Source organism: Filicampus tigris, chromosome 12 (assembly GCF_054856515.1).
Source record: "Filicampus tigris isolate MCC_2025a chromosome 12, RoL_Ftig_1.0, whole genome shotgun sequence".
Classification (NCBI taxonomy): domain Eukaryota; kingdom Metazoa; phylum Chordata; class Actinopteri; order Syngnathiformes; family Syngnathidae; genus Filicampus; species Filicampus tigris.
In genome coordinates, this window is record NC_141228.1 from 517,502 (window position 1) to 532,613 (window position 15,112).

At 40.3% G+C, this 15,112-nt stretch overlaps 1 protein-coding gene across 7 annotated transcripts in view; it reads right to left on the reverse strand.

Annotated features, from left to right (window-relative positions):
* ect2 (epithelial cell transforming 2) overlaps positions 1-15,112 on the reverse strand; it is a 235,313-nt gene that overhangs the window by 101,483 nt on the left and 118,718 nt on the right. For 6 of the 7 annotated variants that reach the window (XM_086047347.1, XM_086047350.1, XM_086047346.1 and 3 more), the window contains one exon: positions 7,078-7,188. The exons of the other annotated variant lie outside the window; for it this stretch is intronic. In XM_086047347.1, coding sequence (XP_085903473.1) covers positions 7,078-7,188 — 111 coding nt within the window. The remainder of the gene's footprint in view (positions 1-7,077; positions 7,189-15,112) is intronic. 7 annotated transcript variants of the gene reach the window in all.

Sequence of the window (15,112 nt, forward strand, 5' to 3'; positions counted from 1 at the left end):
GGAGTTTAGAGATTAATTGATTCCCATTTGGCTTCATACATTAATTGGACTCTGAGGAGAGCACAAACACCACCTAGTTCGAAAGAGACGGTAATTTCAGGTAGACCGAAGGAAGGAAAAGATAAAATGGAATGTGGGTCATATAGGCCAATATCAGTTCTTAATATAGATTACGGATTATTTACTTCTATAATGGCTAAACGATTTGAAGAATTTCTACCTATGCTCATACATAACGACCAGGGAGGATTTATAGGACAATCACAGGATAATATAAAGAGGACATTACATGTCATGTATCATATACAGGAGAATAGAACTGAGGCCTTGGTGATCAGTGTACAAGTCGAAAAAGCATTTGATTCGGTGAACTGGTGTTTTCTTTATAAAGTTCTGACAGTACAATAAAAACCATACAGGCGCTGTATGACAATCCCACGGCGCTGTATGACAATCCCACAGCGAGGATCAAAGTCAACGGATATCTATCAAATAGTTTCACCCTCGAGAGGGGTTCAAGGCTTCATCACCCTCGAGAGGGGTTCAAGGCTTCATCACTACTTTTTGCACTTTATTTAGAACCTAGAACATAAATTGGCCTGTTATGCCGATGATATTTTGGTTTATCTGGGACACCCGACCCAATCTTTACCGAAGCTCATGCAATCATTTGATCAGTTTGGCCTACTCTCTGGACATAAAATTAATGTACAAAAAACTCAGCTGCTTTCATATAATTATGACCCTCCAACAAACATTATAAACACCTATCCCCTTCCATGGCAAGATGAATCTTTTAAGTATTTGGGCATTACTCTGCCAAAAGACCTAACTAAATTATCACAGATCAAATACCTGCCTCTCCAAAAAAGAATTAAAGAAGATACATTTAAGAAGATATAGGAAGGTGGGCTCTTATCCCCTTCTTTACACTTGGTTCAAGAATTGAATCAATTAAAATGAACATGTTTCTGTACATTTTCCAAACCCTACCCATAGAAGTGAGTCATAACCAGTTTAATGAATGGGACATAATGTTATTGAGGTACATGAGGTTCGTCTCAAAACCTTACAACTACATAAGGAGAGGGGAGGATGGGGCCTACCATCTCTCAGGGACTATTATTTTGCATCTCAAATGAGAGCGATGATATGTTGGTGTGACCCATTATATGAAGCACAGTGGAAGAGAATAGAGGAGGGAATGTTTTCAATCCCCATACAAGCGGTTTTAGCTGTCATATTCAGAACTCTATAGACTCTACGGACAACCCATGGGTCAAACTAACCTTAAGAATTTGGAAAAGGACTCTAACAAGACATGATATTGACAAAGAGATTGGGATGTTGAAATGGTGTGCATATGATTCACATTTTACCCACAGTAAATTTGACCTTAGGTTTAGGAGTTAGACAACAAAGGGTATAACAGCTTTATGTAAGATAATGAGGGAAGGAAAACTTCTTAGTTTTGAAACACTGAGGCAAAACCCGACCTAGAAAGACAAGATTTCTATCAATACCTATAGATGCAACATTGTTGATATTAAACAGAAGGATGCGAGATGTGTAGGGGTGCATCTGTTAGATATGTTCAGAAAAGCGTACAATTCGAAAATTGAGGGCAAAATCATTTCATATCAGTACAAGGGTCTATCCAATCTCAAATCATATTCTACAAGGGTCTATCAAATCTCAAATCATATTCTACAAGGGTCTATCAAATCTCAAATCATATTCTACATCCTATATTAAAAACAAATGGGAAATAGAAGCAGGGCTACATATATCAGAAGATGAATGGAAAATGTTATGGAGGTACCAATGGAAATATACCAGCTCATTGAGCTGGAGAGAGTTTGGTTGGAAATGAATAATAAGATATTTTGTCACACCGATTCAAAAATCACATTATGCTAACAATGCTCCTATTTGTTGGAAGAACTGTGGTAATTACAATGCAAATCATTAACCATATTTTCTGGGATTGTTAAAGACGTTTGGAATGATACACAAGGCGTTACAGAATATATTTAAATGTGTAATACTTCTGGAGAGTAAGTTTTTGTTGTTTGGACTTGTTCCCCAAGAGTGGTTGAAAAAGGACAAACTATTGGCTAGCATTCTGTTGGTGGGTGGTAAAAAGGCCCTCACCAGGAAGTGGCTAATACAATAAAGCCTGTCACTAAAAGGGTGGATGGACATCATTATGGACATTTACAAAATGGAAAAAATTGCAGCGTATGTCAATCACAGAAGCGGAAAATGTGTAACAGTATTCACCAGTACAAATTACATTTCAAACCTGAATAACAAGTGGCAATTAAATGCTCTCGTAACTGTTTAATTCAATGAGGGGAAAAAAATTATAACATATTCACCAGTAATGGCCAGGGTTAATTTGAAACAGCATATTGTTGAAAAACAATGTTCACTGAACTTTTAGATTTAAAAACAGGGAAATACGTAGCAGTCTCCTTGCAAATGGGGCAGACACATTTGTTGCATATTTCAGTGAAAAAAATAGACGAATTTCCACCTTTTATTAAATTGTCTTCCCTCGCTGTGAACTTTCATTTTTTTATTCATTGTCGCCATTTTAGAAAAGGGTTAAACAGGGCAATGGAGTTGGACAGTTTGCTGCTGCCCTCTTGTGTGTAAATGTGAAATTGCATTTAGAGTATTTTTTACGCTTTTCAATGAGGTTATGGACCAGATGTTATTAATTTATAAGAGATGCCGCGGGCCACATTTGGCCACCGGGCCGGGCTTTGTACATGAATGTCCTAGATAAAAGCGACAAAAATTAGTTTCCTTCCAGGATGTCTGAGCTCTCCCTTTGAGATGAATGAATGAATGCTTCTTGTCATTGCACATGCACAAAGTAACGAGCGATGAAAGTGACTAGGGTTGTCGCGATACCAACATTTTGGTATCGGTACCGGTGCCAACATCTATTTTTGATACAATGAAACTTTTTCAAATGAGGACAGAATGCAAAAAAAATGGCATTACTATTTTCAGTAGACTGAATAAAATATCACAAAGATAATCTTTTCTAATCCACGCAATTTTAAAATGAATAAAAATACATTTTATTTTTTTTACTGCACTCATACATTTTAAAACAGTGAAATGGAATTCAAAATACTAGGATTTTTTATTGCATTTTTTTTTTTTTTTTTTTTAGAACAGTCAGTGTGAATAAATAAAGATCATCTAGGTTAAAACAATAAGAACAAGCAAAACAATTAGAAAATAAACTTAAAATAGCACCTGTTTTCTTTCTTTGAACAATGTCCCGTCTCCATCCTCTCTCTCTTTTCTACTATTGGGGTGATGATTCTTTTGGAGTAGACCATCTATAGTCTGACTCAGGCTTTGCTAATGGCATTAAGGAAAGGCAGCACAACAGGACACATAGTTGTAGTAAATGCTCTTGTAAGCATCACTTCACGTTTTGCATGCAGCCATTTTTGGTAAAAGATTACGTCATCCAAGCATCCCAATGGAATGATATGAATATTCAGTATGAGGGCGGACTCAGACAGTTTAATTCGGTAAATTATTGGTCAGGTATGAAGACTATATCCTCAACCCTATTGACGACAAAGCTCGTCCGTGAGCAATTAATAAATACATCATCACATTTCAAGCTGTGGGTTCAAAAGGTGGGGAAAAAAGTAGCCGATCATTGTGCTGAAAGCACGGTAGGCCAACCTGTCATTCTATGAACTCAGTGTATGCAAGTCTCAGTGCTTATCCTATAAATGAACACGTCACATTAAACGGCAATACTCACCTCTCATGAACGCACACTGGAAAAGGCACCAAAAAAAAAAAAAACCTCTCTTCAAACAACGGGTCGTAAATCACTAAATAGCACCCCACTCTTTAATTGCTTAACATGCTGCTCGTAGGGCTCTCTTCTGCCCTCTCACTCGACCGCAACGCTAAGAACCCCGAAAATATCTCAACGGAGCTGCACTTATCTCGAGAATAGTCATTTTGGTCTAAAAAAGTAGGAAATCCGCTGATCGGCGGAAAATTCTCATCCCTGTTAATTACGATCAGTGGTCCATCATACAGTATATCACAATACACTGGGCATTGAGCCGCCATTCTGCAAATTGTCCAGTATGAGCGGTTGGGATGTCAATTGTAAAATATTCAATGAGATTTTATATAGCCTGAAAGAAAAACATCACATGCAGAACAACTAATTACAGCGAAGTAAGATTTTCTTATAGGATTAAAAAATAGTTTAGAGTAGGGATGGGAATTTTGACTAACTTGCCCGCCGACTAGTCTCAAATTTTATTTGCGACTAGTGGACTAGTCGATAAGCAAGAAAACTTGAAATTTAATACATATTGAATTCAAAGTTTAAAATGCAAATGTTTTGTGTATTTACAGTAGGGGCTATTTTAGCCCAAACATTCAGGACAGTTTGTTAATTCAAATTCTATTGATGTAACAACAACTGACTGAATAAAAGTGAACCATTGAAAGAGAAATACATTTCTGATACATTTGCCAATGCAATGCATGGCATTTATTATGAATAATGTAATGAGTAATGTTACCGACTCCGAGTCCAGCAGGGTCTCATTCACCATGTTAGGTGCACTATCATGCACACAGGCGACAACTTTATTTTCTACTGTCACGGACCCATCACACTCCGCAGGAGAGCAGCCAAGTTTTCAGCTGTGTGTCTTTCCTCCAAGGTGCATGACGCACACAGCTGCGGGGATGTCCTTCGTCCATAAACCTTATACAGGTCATAGTCATGTAAGATTCGGTGGCTATGGACGTCCATCCGTCTATAGTTAATGCATTGGCAACATAGCTGACCCGCTCAAACGCTCGTAGTATCTCCTCTTTCATTTGGTTATTGCTACTCTCGAGTTGGGGCGTTATTGTTTTGCGACTTGGCACCACGTACTCAGACTCGATATACGGCATTAATTTTTTGAACCGTCTGCTCTCAACAAGAGAAAGCGGCAGCATATCATGTCATTTTACAAATTAGTTGGGTAATCTTTGCTGTGCGGTGAGCATCGCAGCGGATGGCTGGAACAAACGCTCTCATGCTCGTCTGACTGGCCCCCGCCGCCATCGGCCAGCAGATTCACATCGAGATTTACTTTGGATGTGGTTTCTCGTCGCTCCGGGAGAGTGGTTGTAAGCGAGTTTATGCTTACAAAGCCTACAGACAACCTTGTTGTCATCTGCTGCATCAAAATACTGCCAAACGGTGCCATTGTTTTTCGTGGTAGCTTCGACATCTTCAGAATTTACTTTTCTTCCTCAAACTTAGCGTCCCCGCCCCCTACTATGTGTGCGTGCAGGCGAGGTGCGGGTGGTGGGGGAGCAATTCTCTCTCTTGGTGCTCAGCTTGTTGACAGAGGCAGAGGCGTGAGGAACAAGATGTGTGATACTTAATGCAGTGTTTAACCGACTAATAAAATAGTAAACGTTTACTAAATCGTGAACGGTTAAACGACTAGTCGCGCATATCCCTAGTTTAGAGTCGCTAAATATCAAGTAAGACTTCAAAACAAAGTATTATATCATAAATATACAGTGCTAACACCAGTTTTGACAGGGCTGCCACAACTTATCTCATGGTACCAAAACTCAAAAATGGTTCATGTTGGACCCTGCTTTGGCCCTTGTCAAACTACATTAATTCAGTCATTTGTACAAAAAGAGGCCCAAGTCAGCAGTGTATGTACTTTTCTCTAGCATCTTTGGACTGAACAAATATATTAACAGAGATGGGCTCGGTCTGTCAGACTGACGGACCGGTCTGTCAGTCTGCCGCTAATGGATGTCCATTTTGCTGATGTGAGACGGGAAACTTAACCCCCAAAAAAAGACAGACTAAGCACGGACGGAAGTGGATCATTACTAACATGGTGAAGTACCAAAGGACTTCACAGTCCATCATTGACAGACGCCCGTATTGCTGACAAGACGGAAACACGACGCGCCTGATTTGTGTTTGTTTGTTTTGAAAGCAGACAGTTTGCTTACTTCAGTAGATTCAATTGACTGTATATGTACAGTAGGTGGGGTTATGTATCAAAAAGAGAATCATTGGTTAATCAGGCTGTAGGGCAACAACTAATGATCTAAGATATACAGAGAGAGTTTTACAGATAAGAGCTTGTGAGTTAAGTTTTACATTTCTATTTTTTATTTTTGGAAAGAGTAGGGTTAGGAGGTTGTGAAACGGTATTTTGCAGCCCCACACACATTTCAGAAGGTGTCAGTAATGCACCAAAAGTTGTTTGCCAACCGCTAAAAGAAGACGAAGAAAAAACAATTCATTGCCATGGCAACTTTATTTCGGTTTGCAGAATGACTAGGAAGCATTTTAATCCACCAGGATTTGGCAACAATGTTACGGGATTTTGGTTAAGGTAAGTAAAACTTTTCAAGAGTTAAAGCGGCAGCAAGCTCCCACTTAACAGTTCAATAGACTGGCAAGTCAGTGTAGGCTATGTGAAATGTCAAATGTATGTAAGTGTAAAGATGTTTGAGCAGCAAGCCAACACAGCATGATGTAGATAGTACACTAAATCTACCATTTTAATCAAATCAGTTCAGATAATGGATGGATGAATGGATTTTTCATCTGTTGGACCTTTTTTTCCCCCTTAATTACGAACCTTTAATGTATACTGACCGAAGTGTGGTTAAAATAACATGACGGACTGACCGACGGACGATTACAGTTTGGTTCGGCTTGAAAAAAATGATGGACTGACGAAGGATGGACGGTTGCACAGGCCGCTGAGGGATGACGAATGAAGACCGGCAAACTTTCGTAAAAAAATGCCCACTTCTGTATGTTAAGTTCCATAAACATTTTTAGGTTCTGGATTATAACTTTTAAGACATTCAAGACGAGACAACATATGTATCACAACACCATGTTTACATGATTTAAGGAGGCTAAAATAATATAAAAAATAAATACTGAATATTTACATTTCCCCCATCCAACTATTATTGTGATTAGTATTATTATTGCTGCTTGTAGTTGAAAAAATGCTGAAGTCATACCTTTAGAAATGCATGGAAGCGTGGCTTTTGTCTCTCACACCGAACAATCGTATCCTTGCTCATTTCAAAAAAGTTGACAAAGGGAGGGTACGCCTTCACAAGCTCTTTTGACTAGGGAGAGAAGACAGGAAACAGTTAGATCAGGGAAGGTCACAGGGGCGTGGTGGCCATCGGGCAGTTCGGCAAACTCCCGTACAGCTTCCAGTGCATCTGCCCTATTCTCAAATTCCCTTTTTTTTCACAGTTTCCCCACTTTAAGATCATCAAACGAATGTCAATATCAAAAGATGTCCTAAGTGAACATGAAATGCATTTTTGAGGAAATGGTCATTTCAGAGCTGCCAACCCATAGATATTAACTTCCAGAACAATTTGTATCAATATCCATAGTTTTAAAAATCATAGCAAAAATATTACAGTGGGATAGTTTGCAGCATATTACGTAAGGATAAAACAATGTCTGCATACTATTCAATTGCATAATATAAAATTATAAAAATTTTTATCAACTATGGCTTCAATATGTATTTTTTATAGGAATGTCCTGATCATGCTTTTTTGGCACCCGAGTCAGAGTCTTTGATTTTAAGTATCTTCCGATATCAAGACCCAATCCAATACCTCAGCAATAAATTAAAAAAAAAAGAGCTTGCATCCGATTTTGTTCAAATTAGTAGAGAAATAAATATACAAACAGTGAGGATCATAAGTATTTGACCACCATGAGATTTTGAAAGTTCTCCCACTTAGAAATTATGGAGGTGTCTTAATTTGTTCTCGTATAAATCACATTTTATGGTTTTTAAAGAATGTATTTGTATGTTAGTGCTGAAAATCAGTATTTGAACACATGAAAAATACATGTCAATATCTGGTTTGTTTACAATTACAGAGGTCAAATGTTTCCTTCAGCACTAGTACTTCCATAGCCTGGTCATTTGACGAGTCCCCCCAGGGCTTCCATGCCTGGTCTTTTGTCAAGGAAGGGGGGTTGGGCTGGGTGGGGTGGGGGTGTAGGGGTTGGGGCGGTGGGGCAGGGTTGTTGCGGGATTAATTTCAACAATATGGAAATTAATTTCTGCCAGGAAGAGGCCAAACGTGCTGCTGCCGTTGAAGAGCAGAGGCCTCTCTGACAAAAATGGTGAAAAAATTATTGTAGTAGACTATGCGCCAGGTAAAAGGAAAAAAAAAAATCAAGATGTGTGGACACGGCTGAAGTCATTTTTGTTATTTTCACCAGTTTTTGTCTATGTGCTTGTGAGCCACAAAGTCTAATGGTGCTTAGGTTACAAAATGTAGGTTCCAAAATCCAACCGGAAAGTAGGGTTGTGGGCGACTAGTCGTTTAACCGTCTACGATTTATTAAACGTTTAGTATTTTACTAGTCGGATAAAGTATCACGCATCTTGTTCCTCACGCCTCTGCCTTGGCCTCTGTAAACAAGCTGAGCACCAAGAGAGAGAATTGCTCCCCCGCCCGCCCACACACACACACACACACACATAGTAGGGGGCGTGTGGAATTTACTTTTAGAAAAGTAAATTCTGAAGATGTCGAAGCTACCACGAAAAACAATGGTACCGATTGGCAGTATTTTGATGCAGCAGATGACAACAAGGTCGTCTGTAGGATATGTAAGCATAAACTCGCTTAAGACCACTCTCCAGGAGCGATGAGAAACCACATTCAAAGTAAATCTCAATGTGAACCTGCAGGTCGATGGCGGCGGGGCCAGGCAGATGAGCATGAGAGCGTTTGTTCCAGCCAGGCACTGTGATGCTCACCGCACAGCAAAGATTACCCAACTAATTTGTAAAATGAGGAGATGAAAAAAAGAGGAGATGCTACGAGCGTTTGAGCGGGTCAACTATGTGGCCATAACTACAGACGGATGGACGTCCATAGTCACCGAATCTTACATGACTATAACGTGTCATGATGTGGACGAAGGACATCTCTGCAGCTGTGTGCTTCATGCGCCTTGGAGGAAAGACACACAGCTGAAAACGTGGCTGCTCTCCTGCGGAGTGTGATGGGTCCGTGACAGTAGAAAATAAAGTTGTCGCCTGTGTGCATGATAGTGCACCTAACATGGTGAATGAGACCCTGCTGGACTCGGAGTCGGTAACATTACTCATTACATTATTCATAATAAATGCCATGCATTGCATTGGCAAATGTATCAGAAATGTATTTCTCTTGCAATTGTTCACTTTTATTCAGTCAGTTGTTGTTACATCAATAGAATTTAAATTAACAAACTGTCCTTAATGTTTGGGCTGGAATAGCCCCTACTGTAAATACACTAAACATTTGCATTTTAAACTTTGAAATCAATATGTATCAAATTTCAATTGTTCTTGTTTATAGACTAGTCGCAAATAAAATTTGAGACTAATCGGCGGGCAAATTAGTCAAAATTCCCATCCCTACCGGAAAGATGTTGGCTGGGGACGGATTACGTAAACAAGGCATTCAGCTATATTCTTTGCTCATGTCACAATGAACTCCCACGCGAAGTAAACCATCACGTTCTTGACACGGTATTGTGAAATACTTAAATTGTCAACCATTGCTCTTGTACTAGTAAAAAGATTAAGGCAGTGAAGACATGCTCACTGTTTATCCACATTTGTAACTTCCCATTGGTGCTCCGAGCACTGATTCGCTAGCTCACAGCTAGTGACCAAATGTCACGACTGGCGACGCCGATTCAACATGCATAAACGCCCCCCAGACGCTTACAAACGAGTTATGGCTTACAGACGAGTTATGACATTATGACGGTCACTACACCGATCAGACAGCGCATTCAGACGCCACAGCGCGTCACGACCTCCGACGTTGGTTTGGCCTATCTAGGCCTTTAAGTTTGTTTTCCGAGTGGGCCCTGAAGTGCACACAAATGTGATTGGCTCATATGACGAGTGAGTGTTATGTTCTGTTCAACTAATGTGAGACACTTTGGGATCAGCACATCGTGTGTTAGATTAACTGACTTTATTAACAACTAACAAGACAGCCCTCTTCTCTACTCAACCTCAGTCGCTGAAGCAAACTTCTTCACATTTCTGAGATTTAAAGATGCCCTCTTCTTTCGAAATACTTCTTTATAGTCCAGCGGGCGACACGCAGATCAATTATAAAATTTAAATTTATAATTAAAACCGATATTAAATATTAATTATTTTATAATTAACCGATAACGCGATAAGTTCGACAGCACTAGTTTTTATGGTGCTAACAACCTCAAAGAAGTGCTACTAATTAACATGAATAAGTGGATTGAAAGTGGACTTTTTAAAATCCAGAATGACAGGTCTTTGAGCACCAGAATTGTTGCTGATTGGCCTGTGTTCAACTTCAAATACTTATTTTTAGCACTAATGACTAGGGATGGGCACCGAAAACCCGGAATCGAGTGGAACCGGGTCTATCATTCCGGTTCTCCCGGAACCGTTCAGAGTAGTTAGCCACGCAGAAGAAGCACAAGAAGTAGGACTGATATCGCCCCCACTCGAGCTGTCGTGGTTCTCTCGGTCAGCCTCTCCGCTCGCTTCGTACCGGCCAGCAAGCGCGGGCCGTGACGGTGGCGACTCTGGGCGTGCGCCCGGCCCTTCCCACTGATCTCCACAGCGGCGGCAGTTGCTGGGAAACCGTGGTGGCAGCAGACACCCTTCGCGGGGTCGGTGATCCTGCCTGGGCCGGCCCGGCGGGCTCATTCAGCCGACGCCTAGCCAAAGAACTGACGCGATGCAGCTTATGACCCAAAAGTCAGAATCGGCTAAGTATGTATAAGTAAGTAAGTAATGAAAACATTGAGCCAACAAGTTCAACGCACAAATGCACAAATCCAGGTAATATTTAGCTCATAGCATACGCAGCTGCAACATATACATAAATACTGTACATACGGATACATCATATGGTTACAAAGACTGTTTGGATTACATAGACTTTCCTTGCTTGCCCTTAAAATGCAGCGCTGTGTTTGTCATATATATTTTCTTTCTAAAGGAAGACAAGGTTACCCAATCAATTGGTGTTCACTGCATTATTGTATTGTTTTGAACTTGTCAAAAGTAAAGCTCTTGTGAAAAATAATACTGAATAATAATACAAAAAAAATTATCAAAATAAATATACTTGAACTTCTCAAAACTAAAGCCCTTGTGAAAAATAATACTGAATAATAATGCAAAAAATCTATTAAAATATATGTATACTGGTTAAAAACAGCCCTTTGATAAATCCATGGTAAAGTTCACAATTAGTAAAAAGTTCATGAAATTGAAGAACAGAGAAGATTCATGTGATTTGTCCAAAAATAATTAATAATAACTTTTTTTTTGTTCAGAATCGGAATCAAGAATCGTTACGAACCGGAATCGATCCAAGGAACCGGAATCAGAACCGGAATTGTCCAAATTCAAACGACGCCCAACCCTACTCACAGTATATTATATGATTTGATTTTTTTTTTTTTAAGATTCTGTCTCTCACAGCGGACAGCACCAATGAGGAAAATTTCAGACCCCTCAATTTCTAAATGGGAGAAAATGCAAAATTTCAGGGTGGTCAAATACTTACTAACCTCAGTGTACTGTACATCAATATGCGCATGTTATATGTTGTTACATATCGTTGCTGCCTGGCGGAATCCTCGTAGTGTCAAAATGACAAGATAACAGGAAGTTACAAAACAAAACAAGTTTGTTTGCGTTCCCAGGCACCGCTTCGTTCAAGTTTTATTTTACCTTATATTGCTATGCACACTCACATCAACATAATACTACCTAAAAATACATTCAATCACTAGTTTAACCCTAGCATTGATTAAGAAAAATACAATCCAATCCAATTTATATAGCACATTTCACAACAGCTACAGCTGTAACAAAGCACTTTACATACAACAACAAAATAGCCATAATACAACAAGTGAAATCAATAAATTAACATAAAACACTATGTACAATAGACACCGGAAAACAGCCGAAACATTTGTCAGTCTCAGGTCGGATCAAAAGCCAAAGAACAGAAATGTGTCTTCAAACACGTTTTAAAAAGGGAAGGTCATTGCAAAGGGGAGGACCAGTAACTGAGAAGGCTCGATCCCCTCTGAGGCTCCGCTTACTCCTCGGCACATCTAGCAGCGCCTGGTCTGCAGACCTGAGGCTACGGGAAGGAGCGTAGGAGTTCTGAGAGGTACGCCGGGGCAAAGCCATTTGAAGACTTATAAACAAATAGAAGCATATTAAAATGAAACCTAAAATGCCAGTGAGGGGAGGCCAGAATTGGTGTTTTGTCCTCATCTACAGAGCTCCAGTTAGGAGGTGAGCAGCAGCATTTTGGACCAGCTGTCTCAGATGAAAGAAGCTGGACATTACAACAGCGCTGATTTGCTGGTCCAATTTAGGATCACTGTCCAATTTAAAACCTGACTGTTGGCTTTAGATATGAAGCCAGAGGGCCCAGGTCAACAGGGTGGCATGTAGAAGAGACACTGGGACCGAACACCATAACTTCTGTTTTCTTTTCATTGAAATTTAAGAAATTTAGTGACATCCAGGCTTTGATGACCTCAAGACAGGACAAACTACTTAAGACAGGCATTCTTAAGTAGGATGCGTCTTTTTTGCTCTGCAGGAGATAGAATTGACATTCATCCGCATAGCAGTGAAAGGAAATACCGTGTTTTCGAAGGATGGAAACCAGGGGCAGCAAATAAAACGAGAACAGCAGGGGCACCAAAAGACAACCCTGTGGAACACCATATGATAGAGGGGCAGAGTGGGACTCAGAGTAACCTAGGCTCACAGAAAAAGCCCTGCCAGCCAAATAGGATCTAAACCACTCTAGAGCGCTTCCACTAATGTCCACTTGGTGTTGCAAACGAGCCAAAAGAATATTGTGCTCCACCGTATCAAATTATGCAGTCAAATCCAACAAAACAAGACATATATAGTCTCCAGTGTCATTTGCCAGAAGGATATCATTAAAAACATGTAACAGGGATAACTGTGCTATGCATCATCTTGAAGCCTGACAGGAAAACCTCCATGACATTATGTTCATCCAAAAAATATTTTAACTGTGAGTGCACCACTTTTTCCAGAATTTTAGACATAAGGAGAAGGAAATCGGCCTAAAATTTGACAGCACACCTTGATCAAGGCCATGTTTCTTAAGCAGGGGTTGCACTACAGCATGTTTAAAATATTGGGGGACTACACCAGAAGACAGGCTGCTGTTGATAATAGCCAAAACCAATTCATCAATACTTGGGAGAATCTCCTTAAAGAGTGAGGAGGAACGGAGTCATAAGGGGAGCCAGATGGGTTAATATGGCAAACCAAATCCTCCAAAAATGCCAAGGAAACCGCCTCAAAGGAATTGAACACTGCGGAACAAGGATCGTGGATAGAGGGGTCAAATGTGGCGTTCGAAACGAGAGCCCTAGATGTAGCAACCTTGTCAACGAAAAACTGCAGGAATCTATTGCACATTTCAGGGAGCGAGTCCATGCAAATCGGCTGACGGGGCTTCTTTTCAGAATCAATTGTTTTAAATACAGCATGTGGATCATGGCGATTTGCCTGAATGAGACTTGACAAGTGGTCCCTCTTGGACTCATTCACCTTTCTTTGGTAACGACGTCAGCAGTCCTTTAGGATTAGATAAGAGAACTGCAGTTTGTCTCTTTTCCACCTGCATTCAGCTGCGGCATTCTTGTTGAGCTGCATGTGTACTCTCATTAAACAATGGCTCCGGTTTAACTTTTGGCCACATATTTTTTAACGGAGCCACAGAGTCCAAAATGTTAAGGCAAGATGAATGGGACCAAGTGTAGAGTTCCTCTGTTTCAAGAGGGAACACAACGCTGATAAAATGCATCAGTGAACCGACTACCAGTGAGGGGCTTAAAAACCTGGCGCCTGCACAGTAGCTCTGACAGCACTGGAAAACATTACATCAAAGAGCACAGTCATATGATCAGAAAGCACATTGTCCAACACTTTGGAATTTGAGACCGATAGACTAAAAGTAAGGACAAGGTCCAAAGTGATTGCTTGTGAGTGGAGCCAGACACGTAATTGAAAGAGTCAATAAGTCTTAAATACAAACACTAAGCCGGCGGCAGCCGAGTACTTCAAAGTCTGTGATCATTTGAAGCCCCTATCATGAAAAAATCCTATGAAAGCATCACAAAAGCAAATGTCTGCCATACAACATCTTCACAAATGCCTTTTTAAAGGTCTCAAAACATGAGTGATTCAATAAACAGAACAATGCACCTACTAACTCCGTCTATTAAGTGGATATTAATATGAAAGGGAGATTTACCTCCGAGAAACACGAGCGTCCTACTGCAAAGAAGCACCACATCGATCGATTTTAAACAAGCCAAGTTAATCCTAAGAACCTTACTATTTTCACTTACTATTTTACTATTTTTTTGGTTAAAAAAAACAAACAAACATGCAGACATTAAATAGAGGCGACAATTACGCCACAGAACTTCAACATAATGAATAAACTGAGGTAGTTTTGCCACACCTCTGCAAGACTTATCAAACATACGTTGTGGTCCAGATGGGCAGTTTCATTGTATTTCTGTATTCGCTGCGTAAAAATTACAGACGAGACTTCCGGTTTTTGGCTGCAAAGATATGGCGGGGTAGAGGAACAAGCTCTCTAGATACAAGTCACGGAGGAAACAGTTTCGATGTTGATAAACCTGTAGATTCACTTGAATGAAAAGCTGACGGACTTGGAGAGTCGCTCGAGGAGAGAAAATATTCGAGTTCATGGCGTCAAAGAGGGAGCTGAAGGAAATTTGTCGACGATGCTACGAGAGAGACTAAAACTCCAGGACTTCTTCGAGTTGCGTGTGGAGAGGGCGCACCACGCCTTGATGCCAAAGCCACCTTCTGGGACTTTTCAAGCTACAGGATGAAGGAGGAGATACTGTGGCTGGCTTGGCAGAAGCGCAGATTCCAAATGCATGATAAAAGGATCAATTTGGACCACG